The sequence below is a fragment of the Varroa jacobsoni genome, unplaced genomic scaffold, assembly GCF_002532875.2.
Source record: "Varroa jacobsoni isolate VJ856 unplaced genomic scaffold, vjacob_1.0 scaffold_602, whole genome shotgun sequence".
Classification (NCBI taxonomy): Eukaryota; Metazoa; Arthropoda; class Arachnida; order Mesostigmata; family Varroidae; genus Varroa; species Varroa jacobsoni.
The window spans coordinates 43,430-61,991 of NW_019213504.1; the positions used below are offsets into that span (position 1 = coordinate 43,430).

At 40.8% G+C, this 18,562-nt stretch overlaps 1 protein-coding gene across 10 annotated transcripts in view; it reads left to right on the forward strand.

Moving 5' to 3' along the window:
* The window catches only part of LOC111261858 (uncharacterized), a 73,050-nt gene that overhangs the window by 36,910 nt on the left and 17,578 nt on the right, over positions 1-18,562 (forward strand). For 2 of the 10 annotated variants that reach the window (XR_015311703.1, XR_015311710.1), the window contains 2 exons: positions 451-16,108; positions 16,606-16,867. Coding sequence is in view for 2 of the 10 variants with exons in the window: in XM_086968867.1 (XP_086824993.1) it covers positions 451-719 (269 nt within the window). In the remaining 8 variants the exon portion in view is untranslated. Of the gene's footprint in view, positions 1-450; positions 16,241-16,605; positions 16,868-18,562 lie in introns of those variants that run through there. The other 8 variants (XR_015311705.1, XR_015311704.1, XR_015311706.1 and 5 more) reach the window with 8 other exon arrangements.

Consider the following 18,562-nt stretch of genomic DNA (forward strand, 5'->3'; position numbering starts at 1 on the left):
ATTCACGTAATAACGTATAAGATCATTGCTCCGCAAAACAAAATACCTGTATACGGAATATCATTGAAAAATATGGGAAATGTTTTGCGAACTCTATAGACAAATGCTCCTTTCGACAATTAAACCCTAATTAAATACGGCTAATGAAAATAAATAGTATTACCAATAAACGGCAATCCAAGAAAATCTGCAGTACTTGTCCTTGCATACTGTTACTTCACCAATGGAATTCTGTGAAGATCGCAATTATCGAGACAGATTCAAAAAAGATCTGCAAAAAAAATCCCGTCACTTCGTTACACGCCACTTTCTCTCTATCAAATTTAACCGATCCAGGCCACCTATGCCTTCCGCGGAGAGAATCGAGAAAAATCCTTTTGACTTACTTATATTGTATTGATCTTGTTCATTCTGTCTGTTGTTGTGTTTTCGACCATCGTTTACCACCAGATACCACAGACGCCACCTTCCACCCGGAGGAGTTCACATTCAGTGACGATTGCCGATCCTCGGGCCAGGAGCCTCCCACGACCCCTGTTTCAGAGACAGAACAGCGGTGCGAACTGCAAGACCAGCAATTGCGGCAAAATACTGCAGTCGACTCGTCTCAGTCCAAACAACAGCTTTTCGAACAGCATAGCCCATCGACAGCAACAATTTTCCCAACATCAGCCGACAGCGCAACCGAAGAAGCCGACTCCGATGCCGCGAGGGGCTAAAGATAAGGACTCATCAAACGAGAAGGACCCCAAAGAAAGTCCAGTGATGACGAGGCGTCTCCCAGTTCGAGGGAATAGAACCGGCCTTGAAGAACTGTCACCCAGTCCGAGATACCTCAGTGACACCTCGGATCACGACTTTTTTTGAGGCGGATAATTCGATTCCTCTCAACTGAGTTTGCGAATGCCGTAACGCTTTGTAGAATTTTTACTATTGTATAACATTAACTTGCCGAATATAGCTTTACAGAGACATCTATCGGTCATGACCAATAATGCCCGCATAATAATTTTTTTATAACACACTTGTCCAAGATTACCGATTCTATTAATTGTAGTTATAGATGTCGACCAGGTCTTCCACAGACGTGTGCGCGAGCTTAGCACTTATAACGTACATTAGTGACATAGAAGAATCTTGAGGGGAAAGAGTTCTAGTCGAGTCGACTTTTCGAATCGACCCTGTCTTTAATATACACCTGCCAATGATGAAGATGTCAATTGTCTTCCATCAGATCTTGACATCGGTTAGTTTCGTATTGGGCCAGTAGGATATTGTCATTAAGGTTCAAACTTTCGGCAATACCCGGCATAGCGCAGCGATTTGTCTTGTTTGTTTCGTTTTTTTTTGTCTTTGCTAAAATCGTGGACAAAAAACGTGTACTAGCTTTTATTACTGATACCTTAACCTTTTTCCGTAATTGCTACTGTAAAAATAGATCGTAGCCAAACGATTTTCTACAGTCGTTGATGACTTGTTGTATGCTTCAACTATGTTTTGCCCTTACGACGGTATAGGCGCGGGTAGTTGGATATGGAAAAAATACGAACACGGGTATCCTTTTGGAGCACTAAACGTATACGCTGTAATACACACACACTGGTTGGAATAAAACTCCTACGCGTAATTAAATTTATTGCGGGTCACAGTAACACGCCGATGTGGTATCTTAAGCCAGAAATGTACTCATTATAACACAGAAGTGAATCACTGATGGTTCGATAGCTTACAGATAAATAGATAGATCATCGATGCTAGCGCAACACCGGTAGATCGCGTTTTTTTTTTGCGCAGTTGTTTTTGATTGGATCTTTAACATAGTGACATGAATTGCACGTCAAATTCAAGGATGTAGGACGAGCTGGGTATAAACTATAAAAGCTAACTGTCAATGATTGAAGTACTAATGTAGCGTGCCTAATCAAAATACAATTCCAGCAAGATTTTGCGATGGGAGTATGAGGGAAGGGTTTTGGAAATGTCACTTGAGATGAAAATGGTGAAAATATTCCAACAACTGAAAAGAAGGCTGTATCGGTTAATGGTTTCGGTGCAATCGATCAACTGCAAGGGTGGCTTTCCTAATTAGTGTAACCCTGCTAGGCCACTTTTCACATACATTTTCCTTGACGCTCTGTTCTGTTAATCGGACTAACTGATTGCGAACGACGCGCCCAAAAGCCAGCTAAGAAATAACAAAACCCAAATATAGAAAAGTGTTGAATTTGGTTGGTTTTGAACACATATGTATGGAGATGTGTGCCTTTCTTTGTGAGGCAATTCGGCTAGATTTCAAGGTTGCCGTCATACTCAATAGCTTTTCCAGCAAAAAAGCTACTGCTAAGCAATGGATTTACAAAATTCGGGTAGAGTGATGTTCGAACGCTGAGCAAGGTCCTCTAGATAACAGTTGTTGATGCATAGAGATTTTACATAGAGTGTTTCATTATCAAGTAGAAGTGTTGAAGACAAACGGACGAACGCATCCGTGTTAATTGTGCAACAAAAATGACAATCCTGCTTTTTTCTCATCAGAAAAACAAACTAATTCGGAGAAGCAAAATAAACACGAGAGAAAGGATCGCCCGCTCTAATTATCCCTAGGTTAGATGAAGACGATATACTTTGTTAACTGACAATCGATGTTCAGACGATAAAACAGCGATTTTTTTAACCTCTCTAAAACGAAGGGGCACATGGGCCTCCACTAACGGTAGACCTTATCCCACATATGAAAGACAGGGCGAGCATCATGACGAAGCAACTCCGCTTCTGGCGAAGGAAGCAAAAGGAAACTTCACAGCTGTAGTAGCATCTACGATAACAATAATAATATATTACTGATAATACTATTCATTACGTGACATAACGCAAGCGAGATGACCAATGCAACTGAGTGCCCATAGAGGGACAAATACGAGCAAACAAAGCGGAGGCTGAAACATAATGATGAGAAGCGTCAAAACGATAGTTCAGATGAAGTACAATTTTGGCGTATGTATATTCATCCAGCGCTTTTACTTCAGCAGTTTTATTACTGATACACACACAATGACTCGCATAATCGAAGTTAAATCTGCTATTTCATCCTAACTTGACGACCTTTCACAATCAAAGCTATTCATATCTGGAAAGTTTCCCAAATTGTGGCATGGATCAAAGTGGGATCACTTTGACCATGTAACTGCCATGATCCTCACACAATTTATCATATTCATTTCGTTTCCAAATCTCACCACTGGATCAAAGAGCCATTCTGTGCGCCTATAAGGGACACTGCAAGAGCTCGGCCGATCGAGGGATTTTATATAGTTGCACTATATTCAATCTAGCTAACGAATATATAATTATTATAGCAATATAACATTCTTATTAATAGAGAACATGCGTAAGTCGACCTATAATCGATACTCATCGCAGATTAAATCGAGTTATGGTGCCCTCGATCCTGTATCGCTTTCGCTGAACAGGCCATAAAAAAAACACCAGAAAAGTACTTACAACTATTGCTTCTGCGACATTTACGGATATATGACCGTTTTTGCTAAACGGCAGGGGAAGACAGAGAGACAGAAGACACGGGCGTCGCACGAGGCAAGAGGGGTTGGGGAACGAAAATGCTTTCAGGAATATTTTTGTAACCATCGTCAATTGAAAAAACGCCGGGGGATGGGGGGACTAAAGAGCAAAAGGTAAAAGGGGGGTAATTATAAACAGACAGCAATAGCATATCCAGCGGCTGGACCAACCATTTACTGCGTACCTTAACAAACCCCTGTCCTGTGTTCGAGTAGTATGGAGCAGGATAATTATCGTAAAATGCATTGTAAAGAAATGACGAGACTAAGATATAGAACGCATAAAAATGATGAGTCAAACTGAAAGAAAGAATGCAGGGGGTAAGCACAGGAGGAAACATTCATGGGGTATAGAAGATAGGAACTACCTATCATCAATGGAATACCTTCGTTGATTACAGATCTCACATCCGGATGACCTGTATGGAGAACGACAATGGCAGAAAAAAATTATAGTACAGTAAAAAAAAAAAAAAAAAAGATAAATACTTACGTTGGTAACATCTGGTCGTATTAGTCATAATGACAATATAGGATGAACAAACAGTTACTGTGTAGCTCACGAAGCAGGTAGTTTACGACTAGAGGATCATCAAAACATCGCCAGTTTACCGATCTGTTCTCTGACCGCATACCTACTTCTTGGTTCTCCTCAAATAACGCTAAAAGATGTAGTCTACCGCCAAGTTCACCTTAACTATTATATGTACTAATTTTCTCGATACAAGTCTAACAGTCTTTTTCTGGCCGAACCGAGTGGCCGTGCAATTGACCACGCCTATCTGAGGTCCTTAATCGTCGTTACTTCACAAAAAAAAAGTCTTGTTTGTCAGTTTGTCTCGGATGCTTATACACCTGCCCTTTTACCAACAAAGGCCCTTTTAGAAGGTCGGTAAAATGCCTAATACCTTCGTACAGATCCGAGGAGGCAAAACGGATCGAGCTCAGCGGAAGACAGAGAATCTTCATGGATGACGTTAAAATCTGAGAAACAACAGATCGACAGGGAGCATAATGTTGCGGCATATTGGAATCGTGCTCTAGCTTAGTTTTTAGCCAGTCTAATAAAATAGCGCACCAATCTGTAAGGTGCTTTGAAATGTATCGAGACGAAATAATACATAATATCCTAGCTGTCGACCCAAGCGGGTGGGCAGAGGAAACTCTAATGGAATAGATCTACCGCTTACTTAAGAGTTGGCAAAAACAAATACTACAGATATAATATTGATAAAGCCAATAATACAATTACAATATCTTCAGTAAGAAATCCGTGTTTTTATGTGCATGTTATAGATACATAGAGAAGGTATAGAGGACATACAGCAAATTTAATAGATACGCTTACGTAGAAAAGTCAGCAGAATATAGGAAATAGAGAGGTATCAAAATATTATTAATCCATTGAATTTAACGATAGTGATAACAACGATGTAACTTCACAATCTGTTTTATTATTACATGAAAATCGTGCATGTGAATCAGGCCGTTGTTGATTAGAAACCTATTCCATGAGCTTGCCTTACTCATTACCAATGAACGTAATCAATAAGAATAGGGTTATAGGGTAATTAAAATGTATGTAAATAAACTATCCCAAATAAACTGTTCACCCGAACATATAATCGACATCTTCTTCACAAACGTACTCAACTTCCATTCTGTTACCTAATACCTAGGACCGGTTATTTCACCTGCCTATAAAACATCCAAGGAAAGCTTTCGAGTTCTACTTTCTAAGCCGCGTTAAGGTTTGTATCAGTCTGCTTCTTAGACTTGACTTAGCGCTACGAGTTGCGTTCACAGTCCGGCTCGAACCCGGACAACCTTGAATTTTCGCGCGAAACGCGATAAATCAAGCCCCATTTTCTGACCCCCTAAAAACATTGCTTTCTAAAAGAAAAACATAACGTCAATTTGTTTTTGTAAGAGATTGCTCCAAAGCTTTATTTGTTGTCATCATCATCGTCATCATCATCATCGTCGTCGTCATCATCATCGTTATAATAATCATTGGTTTTTAATTGCGAACGTTTCACCATCAGTGGTCATAGATTTCTTTATCTCAATCATCGACATTATATCTCATCATCATCATCGTCGTCATCACCACCACCACCATCATCATCATCATCATCATCATCACCATCACCATCAGCAGCGTTATTGAGTTGTCATAGACAACTTGTTTCAGTCTTTTTTGCGTTCAAATGTTCTTTGTTTGTTTCTTTCTTTCTTTCGTCCTCTTGCCCTCTCTCATTCGCGTCATCACCTATTTTCGTTATTATTCTTATTCGTGTTACATGTTCTACTTTTTTCAATCATGGTGCTATTGGTAGCTTTTTTTTTTGCTTCTGTTTCGTCTGCTCTGCCGTTCAAGGCAGATTAAAATGATCAAATCGATTTTTTGCGCCTACTTGTTTGCCTTCATGTGCTGTCGTAATTAGTATTGTTATTATTATTATTATTATTATTATTATTATTATTATTATTATTATTATTATTATTAGTAATATTATTGTTGTTGTTCATGAACACGGTGTCTGCTTCATATTCTTTCCCTTTTGATTTGCTATCATTGGTGTTGGTGTCATTATTACCTTTATTTGTCATTGTATTTTCGTTTCGTCGTCGTCGTCGTCTGCTTTCATCCTGGTATTGTTATTATTATTATCAGCATTTTTATAAACACGGCTACTCAGTTATTAAATACAGTTAGGTATTGAACTGGTCGTCGTTAAGAGTAATATATATATATATATATATATATATATAGTCGTATTACTATATTTAATAATAGTCTACAAGATCCAAGAAAATATGAATCAAATTAAACGTCCTGTTGTTGTGAATGCTGCACGTGGTGATGTTTGTCTTATATGTATATGTATATATATAGTGAAAATAATAATAATGATCACCGTCAGTCACATTTTCTGTGTCCTTTTTGTCACGTCGTCCTTGTGGCCCTACATACGCTCTTGTTGAATGTTAAGCTTTTCGCATGGCTTCTTGATCCTTCGTGTTGTCAATCGTTCATGTCTACTTTTTCATCCTTATTAGCATGTTTGTTACCTGTCAGCACACGCACACGAAATACGCCAGGTATCGGCTCCGTTTCGCGATATCTCCCCTTTGCCCCCTCTTGCCCCATCCCGTGTTCTTGAACTGCTATCCGTGTCCATTTCCATGTCATTCCTTAAGAATCTTACAGTAACATTCACTGTTAATAGTTTATTATAATGAGAAATCGAGAGTTTAAAGAAATGCGCCAGAAAAGTCTGTAAACTGGAATAATTACAATAACAATCTTCATAGGAAGAATCCATTTGTGTTAATTAACGAATGAACGTTTTTCCTACTGTTATTTCCGCCCGCTTCAATGGTCCTACGAAAACTTAACCTTGTGACCATTTTTGTAATTATTACCACCAGACAATAGTTGGAAAAATGCTACTCCTTCACAAGTTTACTTATTATAATAACATAGTTAATATATTCATAGTATGACAAAATGTGAGGTTGTCATTGCCCTTTCTTCTCGCTGAAGCAGTAATGATTTTATTGTTATTTCTGCAAAATACGTTAGCAAGATCAACATAACGACCAAAATTATCTTACTATAATTGCCCTTTTGTATTTTATCTTCGGAATTATTATGGGTAGTATTTACTAAAAAGTTGTGCCACACTCTATGTGGCACAACGGGGCTCCCATATACATACTGTTCATAATTGTTATTTAGTATCATCATAATCGATCACTTACACATCGGCCAAGTCAAGAATACATATATATAATATAATACTTATGTTCTAACATAAGTAAGAACCATAATCATTATCTTAATATATCGATCGTATAGAGGGAGAGAACAGGTTTGCTTGGCAGTTATTAGAGTTCTTACAGGTGCACCTGTGTCCTAAGGCCATGCCGGAACCTTCTTGTTGTTGTCGTCGTCGTTGAGAGTTAACTTGCAACCATCCCTTTCCCCATTCATCTCGCGCAAATTTCGATACATATATACGTATGCATGTATGTAAGGTTTGTTGTTGTTTGCTTTATTAACAAATGCTGAGATCATACACATCTCATCAGGCCGTCTCGTTCACGAATGTACTTAACTTTTTCTTTCTATTTTTTCCCGACCTTGACCTGCTCACTACATTCGCGTGCCCTGTTTAGCATTAATCTTATTATGTTATGAGCGCTTCACTGTATGTTTGACTGCATGCACATTCGACTCTTATTTGCCAGTTATATATAACGATTATGCCCATTTTCAGTATTTCTCTTTTCGCAATTCCGACTATACGTGTAACATTCGCGTAAATTAGCTGGTTATTTCTGTTGACCCCACTGTGCCTTGCGCACATACGCCCACACAGAACATTTCGTCTGCTTTTATTGTTACAATGCGTAATTGTCGTCAAAATCGCACCGACGAGGGCGTCGGTAACGTAGACGGTATTAATGCGAAGAGCGGACCGGCAAACTGATGTCGCTGGCAGGACCGTAGCACAAATTTCATGCGTGTGTTCTTCGGTAGCTTGTTCTTCATTCAAAGATATCTATTGTTTGAATATTGATATACTCACTTGACCCTTACGCCCGTTATATATATACGTATATATAATGGGTTTTTCCACACGGCTGTGTATAATTTATACATGACGGGTCGCGTTTTTATCCGTGTGCATTATCAATAACGTCGTCATCCGCTCCGTTTCTTGTCGGTCGCACGTATTGCTTAATCCAGCACTTACTAGAATACCACTTCACCCGTCGATCATCATCGGCGTCACCATGGTCACTCAGTGCTCGTTATATGTCAACATGCTCCCGCGTTCGGCGTGTATTTTGGTCGAAGTAAACAACATGTTATCCTTTGAATGTTGTCATCAGCCCACACCTTTTTTTGCTCTCTCCAGTCCGCTTCATTCTTCGTATGCCATTTAGTGTGCAGCATCAACGAACGTTCCGTCAGTCGTTCCAGGTCACGAGATATATCGAGTGTCTATTATGATCATGTGTCGTTTTCAACAAACACTCACGCTTACGGGTGGCCGTGCGGCCATTTTAGTTTTTCGATTTGGTGATCATTATTATGCGAGGGGCAATTGCTGGCCCTGGCCATGGGCATCTCAAGCACACATTATCGGCAACGACCAACGTCTCATTTCGTTCGTGAAACATTCTTATTTATCAATACTATTATTATTATTATTATGAGTATTATTATTATGAGTATTATTATCACTAGTATTTATACCATCAACTCTTTCTCCTTTCGTTCGTCCTTTCCCTCTGGAGTTTTCTTTCTTCGTTTACTGTTCTCTGTTGACTACCTAACTACGAGGTCTGATAAAACTACAAATTTGAGAGCCGCTTTGACAAGGCAAACGGCTGCGAGAGGGGCGTTCTCTTGTGGCCGCTGTCCAAAGCGACGCACGGGGCTGACTTTTGACAGGGACCCAAGCTCGACTACACTTTAGCACGCTCGTATGGACGACGGGTAAACGAATAGGCTTGAGCCTGATAGGCAAAAAATGGTCATTAGGCGAATGTTATTTGCCAATCAATTATCGTGCATCGAATTGAACCTCGACGAAAATCAGATCAGAGCTGAATGAAGCATAGAGCCCTGATATACGGGCGTATACATCAGTATAAGCGGGTATGTCGGTTAAGGGGCTAATGCGTTTTTGAGATGAGGTTGTCGAGACCATTTTCTGTGTCTGCAGTCATCTCGGTTACTGACGAATCATGTACGCCCAGCAAACGTCGGCTGGGTCCCCAGGGGTCTGCATCAGCCCAAAATCACATAGTGTGGATGACTTCCTCAGTTGGAAAATTGTGGGTTCTTAATTCAGGCTCATTTCCATTGTTAATATTATTTTTATTTCTTTGTTTCTATATTATTTGCCATTTTATTTTCGTTATTATAACAGCAATGGAAGTATTATAACCAGCACTATAATATGCGCAAGTAGTTCTTTCTAATCGGACAAATTCTGTCTCTTATTCTATTGTGCTGTTTTTAGTCACAGTTATTTCTTTTCGAATTTAGGCCTTTTTGATCCTGATCAAGATTCTTCCTGTGCTCGTCCTCATCGCGCACACCGGTTGATACCTACATTGCATTCGTATCGCAGTCCAATTGATTTGTGTCCGTTCTACTTTTCTTTGAATTTGTCCTTTTCCGCTACAGCCTCCCTTCCGAGTCTTCAAAATTGACACATGGTCTGTTCCAATCCCTGTAGAAGAACACATCTGTAGAATCCCTATAGTATATGAGTGCGTTCATTTGTGACGGGGGTTCGGGGTTTTGGAAACGGTGGTCGAACACCGTCTCTCGTGGCAGTCGTTATGCGTATTCAACACCATCGAAACAGACGTTCTATGAACCTTCTACAACATTTGTGCCATTACTAATCACTATTAACCTCAACCTCTAGGAGATACTTATTATTAATGTCTTTTCATTACGTTACGCATTATGTTCTTGATGACAGATCGTTCTCGTATTAGGATTAAGTTGCACCTATCCGGCGTTACCGTTATTGTATCGGATAGAAAATGGAGTAGGTAAACGTGTCCGACAATATAGAGTCTTCAAAGATACTGATTGTTACATTAGATACTTGAGGATACAACGGGACGGTTCGAGGTGTGCGATTCGGAGTGCGCGCTAGCAGTACTACCGCAGTTCTATGGTAATTGCAGGAGCGCAGTTTCCTGGATATTTTACATGTTATATGTTACATTTCCTACGTGTGTCGTTTTATTATGATGACGCCTCCGGCTTCTATTGTGATTTCTACATCTTTATGATGTTCCTGTGCATGGCTTCCTTTTTGAGGATCTTCGGTTAATTCATTGGTAGCGTCCGTCGAGATGTGGACCTTTAACGCACGGGCACATCATGTCAATGATATCGTATCTATAGACGTATCATGTATATATCCCTAGTAGAGTTGTTAGTATGCGTAAATCGTATCTACCGAAGTAGTGAAATAATCGATTGTGTCTTTTCTTAGTGTTAGAATGTAATGTGTATACGATGCAGCGCGCTTTGTAGATGTCTTAGATGAGGCTGGTAATGGGCAACCACGTCAGGTATCCGTGTAGACCTTGCCACAGTAAAATCGGCTAACAATTTTTACCGAATTGAACATTGCGTTGAAATAGATCTACTATTGATTGTAGCGGCATTAGTACATATGGCGGAGTAGTAGCGACTTGGCAAAGACGGCTGTCAAAACGCTGACGTGTCCCCTATAGCAGTTACGGATGTGAAACTCTGTTGCTAGACCCTGAGAGATGTGGATGGAGTGAGTTCGCTTTCAGCGTCCCCACAAACGATGAGTGAGCCTGCCTTAAGGCAGTAATCGCCGTCATCTGGACGAACGATCGTACGATGGATGCCTCCACAACGTGGGAGGTACCATATCGCCTTAGAAAAAGTTCGCACACAAATCATTTTAGGAGATTTCTTTTTGCTGATGATGAAATTGTCTCGTCTGTCATGATACTGAATATTCAGTGTTGTTGTTGTTGTTGTTGCCTGTATGTCTGTAGTAATGAAGGCTCTTGCTGTTTATATTGGAAACCGCTGCTAGCGTATTGCTTACGACTAGGTTCATCTGGATATCGTCAGTAAAAATAGTCATGATGAAAATGATCATCACCGAATATGGTTACTGCATTATCAGTATAGCCTTCGCCAGCTGTAAAAAACTGGTAATAAGATCAGCGTCCTCGACTTGGCGGCATCAGATCCATGCAAGCATACACGTTCGTAGCACACGGGGCAAGTCAATCAATGAAAATTTCGAGTTTTACTAACCTATTATACATGTTGAAGAAATAATACACTTATCTGTATATTTAGCCTAGAGCAGATCGTTGATACAGCCATAATCGTTATCACCATCTTAGCCACTTTGTCTTGGAGAACCCAAAATGGCTGTCAATTATTTCCATGAAACCCACAATGTTGAGCTAGTCCTGTACGCGATCACGCCTCAATCTCAATTCTTCGCCTTCCACCCCACCGGTCGGCACCAGACAGCGCCACCTAGCGCCGACCAATTAAATAAAATCGACAAGGGCTTAACGTCCCCCTAGCACTTCTTTTCCCGAAGACACTTCCGATCACTTGGTGTAGCCCCAAATAGGCCGAGCCGTTCCGTCCGCCCAAGCGTAGGATTCTATTGAATTTACTGTTTGTTTTCCCTTTACGATTTCTTTTTCTGTTCGATGCCTCTCGGTGGCGCTAGTTCGGCTTCCCTCAAGGACGCACGTCAAGACGACACGCTCATACACACACACACACACACACACACACACACACGTACACACACACATCCATAGAAGTCCCCTATATTACCGACATGGACATCTAATACTGATATGATATCACACTGTTTCGAGATGTGACCGTGATGAGGGAACGATCACGAAGGATCATCGATCAGCGCTGCTGGTGCCACAGTCTGCCGCTCGCACAAGGTGGGCTGAGTTCGCTGGGGTGGCTATTTGACTCGTGTGGTGTTGGCACAATCGTTGTATTTTAAGTTGAATGTATACGATCCGACACGGAATATTAAACACCCCGGATTCGTCGCGTTGTTAGTCTGCTACCGCTGCTGTTTCGATGTTATAATTTATCGGCTTTTTCAGTTATCTCGTCCGTGTGTCAATGGAAAAAGGGCCTTTTGTTCGGCATTCTTGTAATTGTTGTCTTACTAACATCATTGAGCTAGTATCATCACCGGAGTTAAACTAACTCATGTACTAGGAGATAGGCGTCCTCTTATATGTCTTATGTAATAGCAGTTTCGAAATGATCTGTTCGTGATAGCAGGTCGTGGTACGTCATGTAACTCTACAGGAAACAATATTAATGACTATAAGCGCTGTTCGTAGTAAATCTAGCATTAGTTGCAATTGGTAGGGAATTGGTACTTAGCAATTGTTGTATACAATAATGTTCACAGTCATCACCCACACTCATTTTCCTTAATTTTTTGTTTTATTTCACTCATACGTTTTTATTAGGCTGTTTTATCTTACTCTTTTTTAACCACAACTTCTTTTTTTTTTTTAATATTCATAATAATTACACGTTTCAATGCACAACCGAACTGTCTCTTCATTCGCATGGCTGTTCTGAAAATTGTCACTCTCGGACCCCCTTCAGTTAATCAACTCAGCGCATTGATAACGGCACATCTGGCAACCAGGAAGATGTTCGGCCTCAATTCAGACAAATCGTCTACGGGTCTTCAGCGAAGCAAAGTTTGCTAGCACAAGATTTCTTCTTTAGTGGTTACCAGGTGTCGCGTGAGCCCGTACATCTTTGCTATGTCGGCTAATAAAAGATGCTCATCGATCACCTTAAAGGCTCATCCGGATAGAAAAGCTCTAGAAGCAACTTAGTGACCATACACTGCTGTGGCTTTTTATGATTCTTCACGCACAAAAAAAAAAAATGGGGAACGCTTCGTAATTCACTCAAGTTAGACGGCAAGCGGTTTCGTCTTAGTTCATTCATGTGACCCTACATTACCAGTATTCCACTTCTTAAACGTGTTTACCTCTCATTATGTGGATGTGTCCTCTATATAGCATCATATATTAATGAATATTATTCTTATTATCGCTACCGCTTTCACATCTCTCTCACAGTCATTACCATTAGCAATATCACCGCCGCCATCACCCTCGTAATTGTTATCACCGCGGTGTTTGTGGTTTTTGGTGATGCACTACTTTTTTGGCAAGATGCACCCCGGGCAGATTTCTCCAGCCTGTATAGGAAGTTTCGAGGAGTATGTTGCTGCGCGCGTTGGTCTTCACCAATAAACAGGCGAAACGACCCATTCCCGACGGTGGCATCCCTGGCGCTCACTTCTTTCTTGATTTAGTGGCCCGCTTTTCGCACACACGCTATTGTGCACGTTACCCTCGGCCTTCGCTACAGCTAGTAGGGCAATATTAGGGTCGATCGAGGGCAAAATGCTGAGGCTATCTATCGGTAGCGACCGGCGACTGATTGTTTACTTTTTTTTTACTGTCTTTTCTTTGTTCTTTTCTCAAACTGACCTAGCAGAGTGCCAGGAACACCACCATGGCTGCTTCCCCCGCCGCACACGGCTGCGTTGTAGGGCGAGTGGCCGTTCTCACGGCAGGAGGGCATAGCAACTAAGTAGTATTAGTATCAGTATCTGTAATAATAGTGATAATATTAATAAATATTAGTGGTAATAATTAATGCAATTGCAATTAGAATATTGTCTCACTAGTAAAATGCTACACGGTGACGAGGCGTCTTGTTGTTGTTGTTGTTGTTGCTGTTGTTGTTGTTGTTGTTGTTGTTGTTGTTGTTGTTGTTGTTGTTGCTGTTGTTGTTGCTGTTGTTGTTGTTGTTGTTGTTGTTGCTGTTGTTAACGTCGACGAACAAACAGCACAAATCAAAAACGATACGCATTCGTCACGCATCTATCTGTATTCTGTTTCTAATTGCGTCCATATCACTTTCCCCATTCCCTCTTCTTTCACTCTTATCTCACATTTTGGAAAATTCTCTGAATCTCTATCCTTCTTCTATAAAATTTCATCTTAGCATTGTTGTCATTGCACCTGCGCTACCCATCTTTTTTGTCTATGGCTTTGATATATATATATACATATATATATCACCATCTGGAAAATTCAATCCTCACGACGAGAGGCAGTTTCCGATATTTTTCGTCGTCCTCAGACAAAGGCGCCAGTACAGAAATTGGCCAGGCCAGACATACTTCTCAACTCAATACTCATCTCTCTCTCTCTCTCTCGCTTCCTACCTCTTTCTCTCGCTCTCTCTCACTCTCTCGTTCCCTGTGTGGAACATGAAATCTGTGCAATTTGAACGTCAACAATGGGGTCAACAGAGTTCAAGCGACCAATTTTATTAGACTATAGAGTCAACTTTTTTGTTTGTTTCTTTCCCAGAATTGTGTTGCAGTGGAAAAATTTACGTATAGTTTATTTTTATAAATGGATTGAGATATGTTCCGTACTAGTTGAACCAGTAATATTTGTCTATATCGTTAACAATTTTCACACCGCGGCAAACAACGTCACCGCGCCTCCATCTTCTGCCTTCCGGACTATTATTGATATAGTTTCATAGCATAGTAGGAGGTAATTGACGGCATGGCAACGCGAAGGGAGCCCGTACTGACTCACTTGGTTCGGGCTTGTAGTTCGTCCGGTCTGGATTTCTTTTTACAGATTGTTACACGTTACATTATTGTTGTTGTTTTATTATTATCAATAGATATTGATAGAATATTGTAATAACATCGAGAAGGTCCCGGCTGTGCGGACGATACCCTTCTTTTCATAGTGCTATATATCGCAATGTCAATCGTTCTCTCCCAAAGTATAAGTTGTAGAATGAACGAGGTACAAAAGAGACACCATTAATAATAATATATATGTGTATATATATATATACTTTATGCCCTTATTTCCACTTGCTCTCCGTCCTACCATCAATAATACCGTCGCAAGAATAATACATATACGTGAATCGTACTTATAATAATAGGAAATCTCTCTCTCTCGCTCTCTTTTCTCTCTCTCTCTCTCTCTTTCTCTCTCTCTCTCTCTCTCTCTCTCTCTCTGTGGCTCAAGAGCTCGATCGTATTTCATAAAGTACATAAGGGGAGTAACCCCGGAATCAGCTGCAACCTACGATAACAAAAAATATCGGCCAGCGTAGTCATGGACAAGAATGTGCAGCGTTCGATCTTGTGTGGTTTTCTAATCTGCAGAAACGGGTGTTTAATTACTGTTGTTTTGCTGCTGTTATTGCTTAGTGATAGCCGATTACCGTCGATATCAAAGCGTCTGCCAAGCAGACGTAGCAACAACTGTTGACAATATCAATCAATCATTATTGGCGACACGCTGTGGACCGATGTGCACACGTTGTCATATTGATTACGCAACTGCTGTGGTTTTTCTTTCTAGAGAGATATTTCATAGTGAGTGTCAGCGAACAAAGTCGGAATTATTGACGGTGACGGTTGTTGACATGAGATTACCGTTGTATAACATGCCTGCTCGTATTTTGGCGGCGTCATCATCATCATCAGCTCGCCCAGTCGAACAATGAATCAACCAATCAATCAGTTTATCATTGGTCAGCTTAATCAACCTACGATTTCATTAACTTATCATTCATCGGACACTCTACCACTTTACTATCAAAGCGCATGTCTGATTCAGTTTATTATTTTCGATCAGTCAAGCACTATTATCTTCATATACCTAAGAAAGCGTTTCGCGCCCTGTTCACCTGCTTGAATGTTGTTGTTGTTATTATTATTATTGTTATTATGTATAATCGTCTGCTATATTGGTTTACTATTTAATTCATCTCTGTTGATTCGTCTGCGGATCGTCAATCATTTGCGTGGTCTGGGTTACAGCGGTCAAGATCGTGGCAACAAACGGCCAAGCTGCATATAGATGTGTGTAATTATTAATTAGTTACTTATTAGCGTGCTTTTTGTTTACGTAACGTTCGTTTATGTGTGCTACCTCTTCTTTTGGAACTCTGTTTTGTCTGTCATCATTAATTCATCACGGCAACGCTTATGTATGTATGTACTTATAGATTATATGTAGTTAACGTCCATCAATGAAATATGAAGGATCTGTTACAATATATAAGTGATCAGTGTTCCTTTCAGGGTGTATCCTTAAGATTATCGCTTAATCAACTACTAGCCGAACACATTCAGTGATCATTTGCTCAACGTTGAATCTATCGACTGAGAGAACGTGGAATTAGAACCTCTCTTATTTTGTGACCTCTGTTCTTCTGTCGTTTTCTTCTCTCGGTTGTGGCTCTTTTTTATCCTCGGTCAAGTGGTCCTTGTCTGAATGCAATCAGTCAGAACAAGCGAGTTTCCTATCTTTCATCTTGTTATTTTTTGGCTGTTGTTTTTGTCATTCGATCGTTCAGTGCAGGTCCGTCTTGAAGTTAGCTCATATCCGCTGCTGAGGTGGCGGACTATTAGGCTTCGGAAGAACATTCTGGCAAGCAGCGCTACATACGGCGTATGTTATGCGATAGGTGTCGAAAGCCCTTCATTGCCAAACGATGTGAACAGTCTCAAAATCCTTCCTCATCGTTATTAAGCCTGTTACCCAGTTCAGTTATCGGACTCGAGCTATTTATCCGCATCCATAAGCGAAGAGCCACCGTCAAAACACACGTCAAAACGGTATCTGCACAATACCTTCTGTACCCTAGCAAATTGTCGTTTACATTCATATCTATTTCTGTTTCGCTATTTTTCTATTCATGTTGGTTTTTACCCCTCGTCGTGGCTGTTTTTGCTTTTTCTTTCTGTCCCTCCCACTTCCTTGACCTTTGTTGCTACAGCCCTCCCGAATCTATTTTCTCCCACCAGGTGCTGAAGTAGCGTTGCTTTAGATTGGCGTCCAGTGTATCAGCAGCTTCCGGTATGTCTGCCAGTTCTCTATACGGTTCTATTGCTTACTTTTTTAGTTATGTGATTATTATCGAGTGGCGATTTGTTGATCAATTCATTATTGTTTATCGTCATTTTTTTTGTTGTCTGTTACTGCGTTGTTGCCTCACACTTCAACTGTTGCATACGCTGCTGGTCCAACTGGCAACGGTTGCTTGATGTCTGATCGGCGCCCAGTCTGTTGGAAATGCTACTCCGTGCATCTCTGGAGGAGCTGGCGTCTGCTCAGAGATTCTACACGAACGAACACGGCCATGTTATCCTGCCAAGTACAAATCAGATATCGTGTTATTGACGGCAAGAGGCGAATAGCACACTCGTTTAAACCGGGACACCAGCCACAGCGCAATGGGTGATAAGCCACAAAGCCAAAATTTCTGATGTGTACATCGTGATGGTTTCGTAACTTCGTAGCGAGTCTTCCTAATGCTTTTTAGCATGCGCGTTCCGTGATTTTCTTACTCGTTCAACATCATTAGTTATCTTGTTTGTTCGTTATCACGTAACTTATGCAGCAAACATTTATGCGATGCGACCTAGACTGTTGAAGCGGCATAGTTAAATGGCGTAGGCTGTGTTAGGCAGGTAGCTTTGGCAGGTATGTGGGTCGGAATGAACAAAACAGAATTATAATTCTTGGTCGGCTGCTTTCGTGGCTGGCCACGATTGACGTCCGAGGCGCGACACTTCCGTTATGATGGAGCTTGAGTGGCGGCATCGTTGTCGTCGTAGCCAAGAGCTCGAGTTGTTGATGAGTCTTGTAGTGGTGGGGAAGCTTGTTGGTTGACACCTTCAACGTGATGTCGCCTCATGCCTCGACGCCTATTGTCCGGACACCATTTCGTCGATCGGGGACTGATGGGTAAAGTGGATAGTAAAATCTAATAATCCCCAAGACTTGAGTCTCCTTGATTATTATTTATGATGGTTACCTTGATGCTTAAGACAGTCAGCACAGTATAAGCTCTTTCTGGATGTTACATAATGGAAGCCAACTGACCCCTCCTTCTAAGCGATTCCGCCCCAAACAGGATTTCTCGGGAGGTTTGGCTGCACTGGGCACGACAGACGACTTAAGTTCTTCTTTACTTAATTTTTTTTTGTGTTTCTCTTCTTTTTCCTAACCGTATCCCATGGTAGTTATGTCGCAGTTAGTTATTATTATTATTATTATCCTGCGAATGTCCCTCTCTATTTAGTGTCACATGGGAGCCGTCGCATTCACGGGTAAGGCTGACCCGATCTCCCCAGCACCGTTATGCACTTTCATTTCGATTGCCCCTTCTTTTGATGGAAGAAAAAACTTTAGCGCTGGCAGAAAACCGCTGCGATAAGCCTGTATCGGTACATGCTTTCTAAGAGATGGATTTATAAGAAATGCTAATGTTAGTTAAGTTGGGGGTTGTCTTTCAGTTGTTCCTCGCC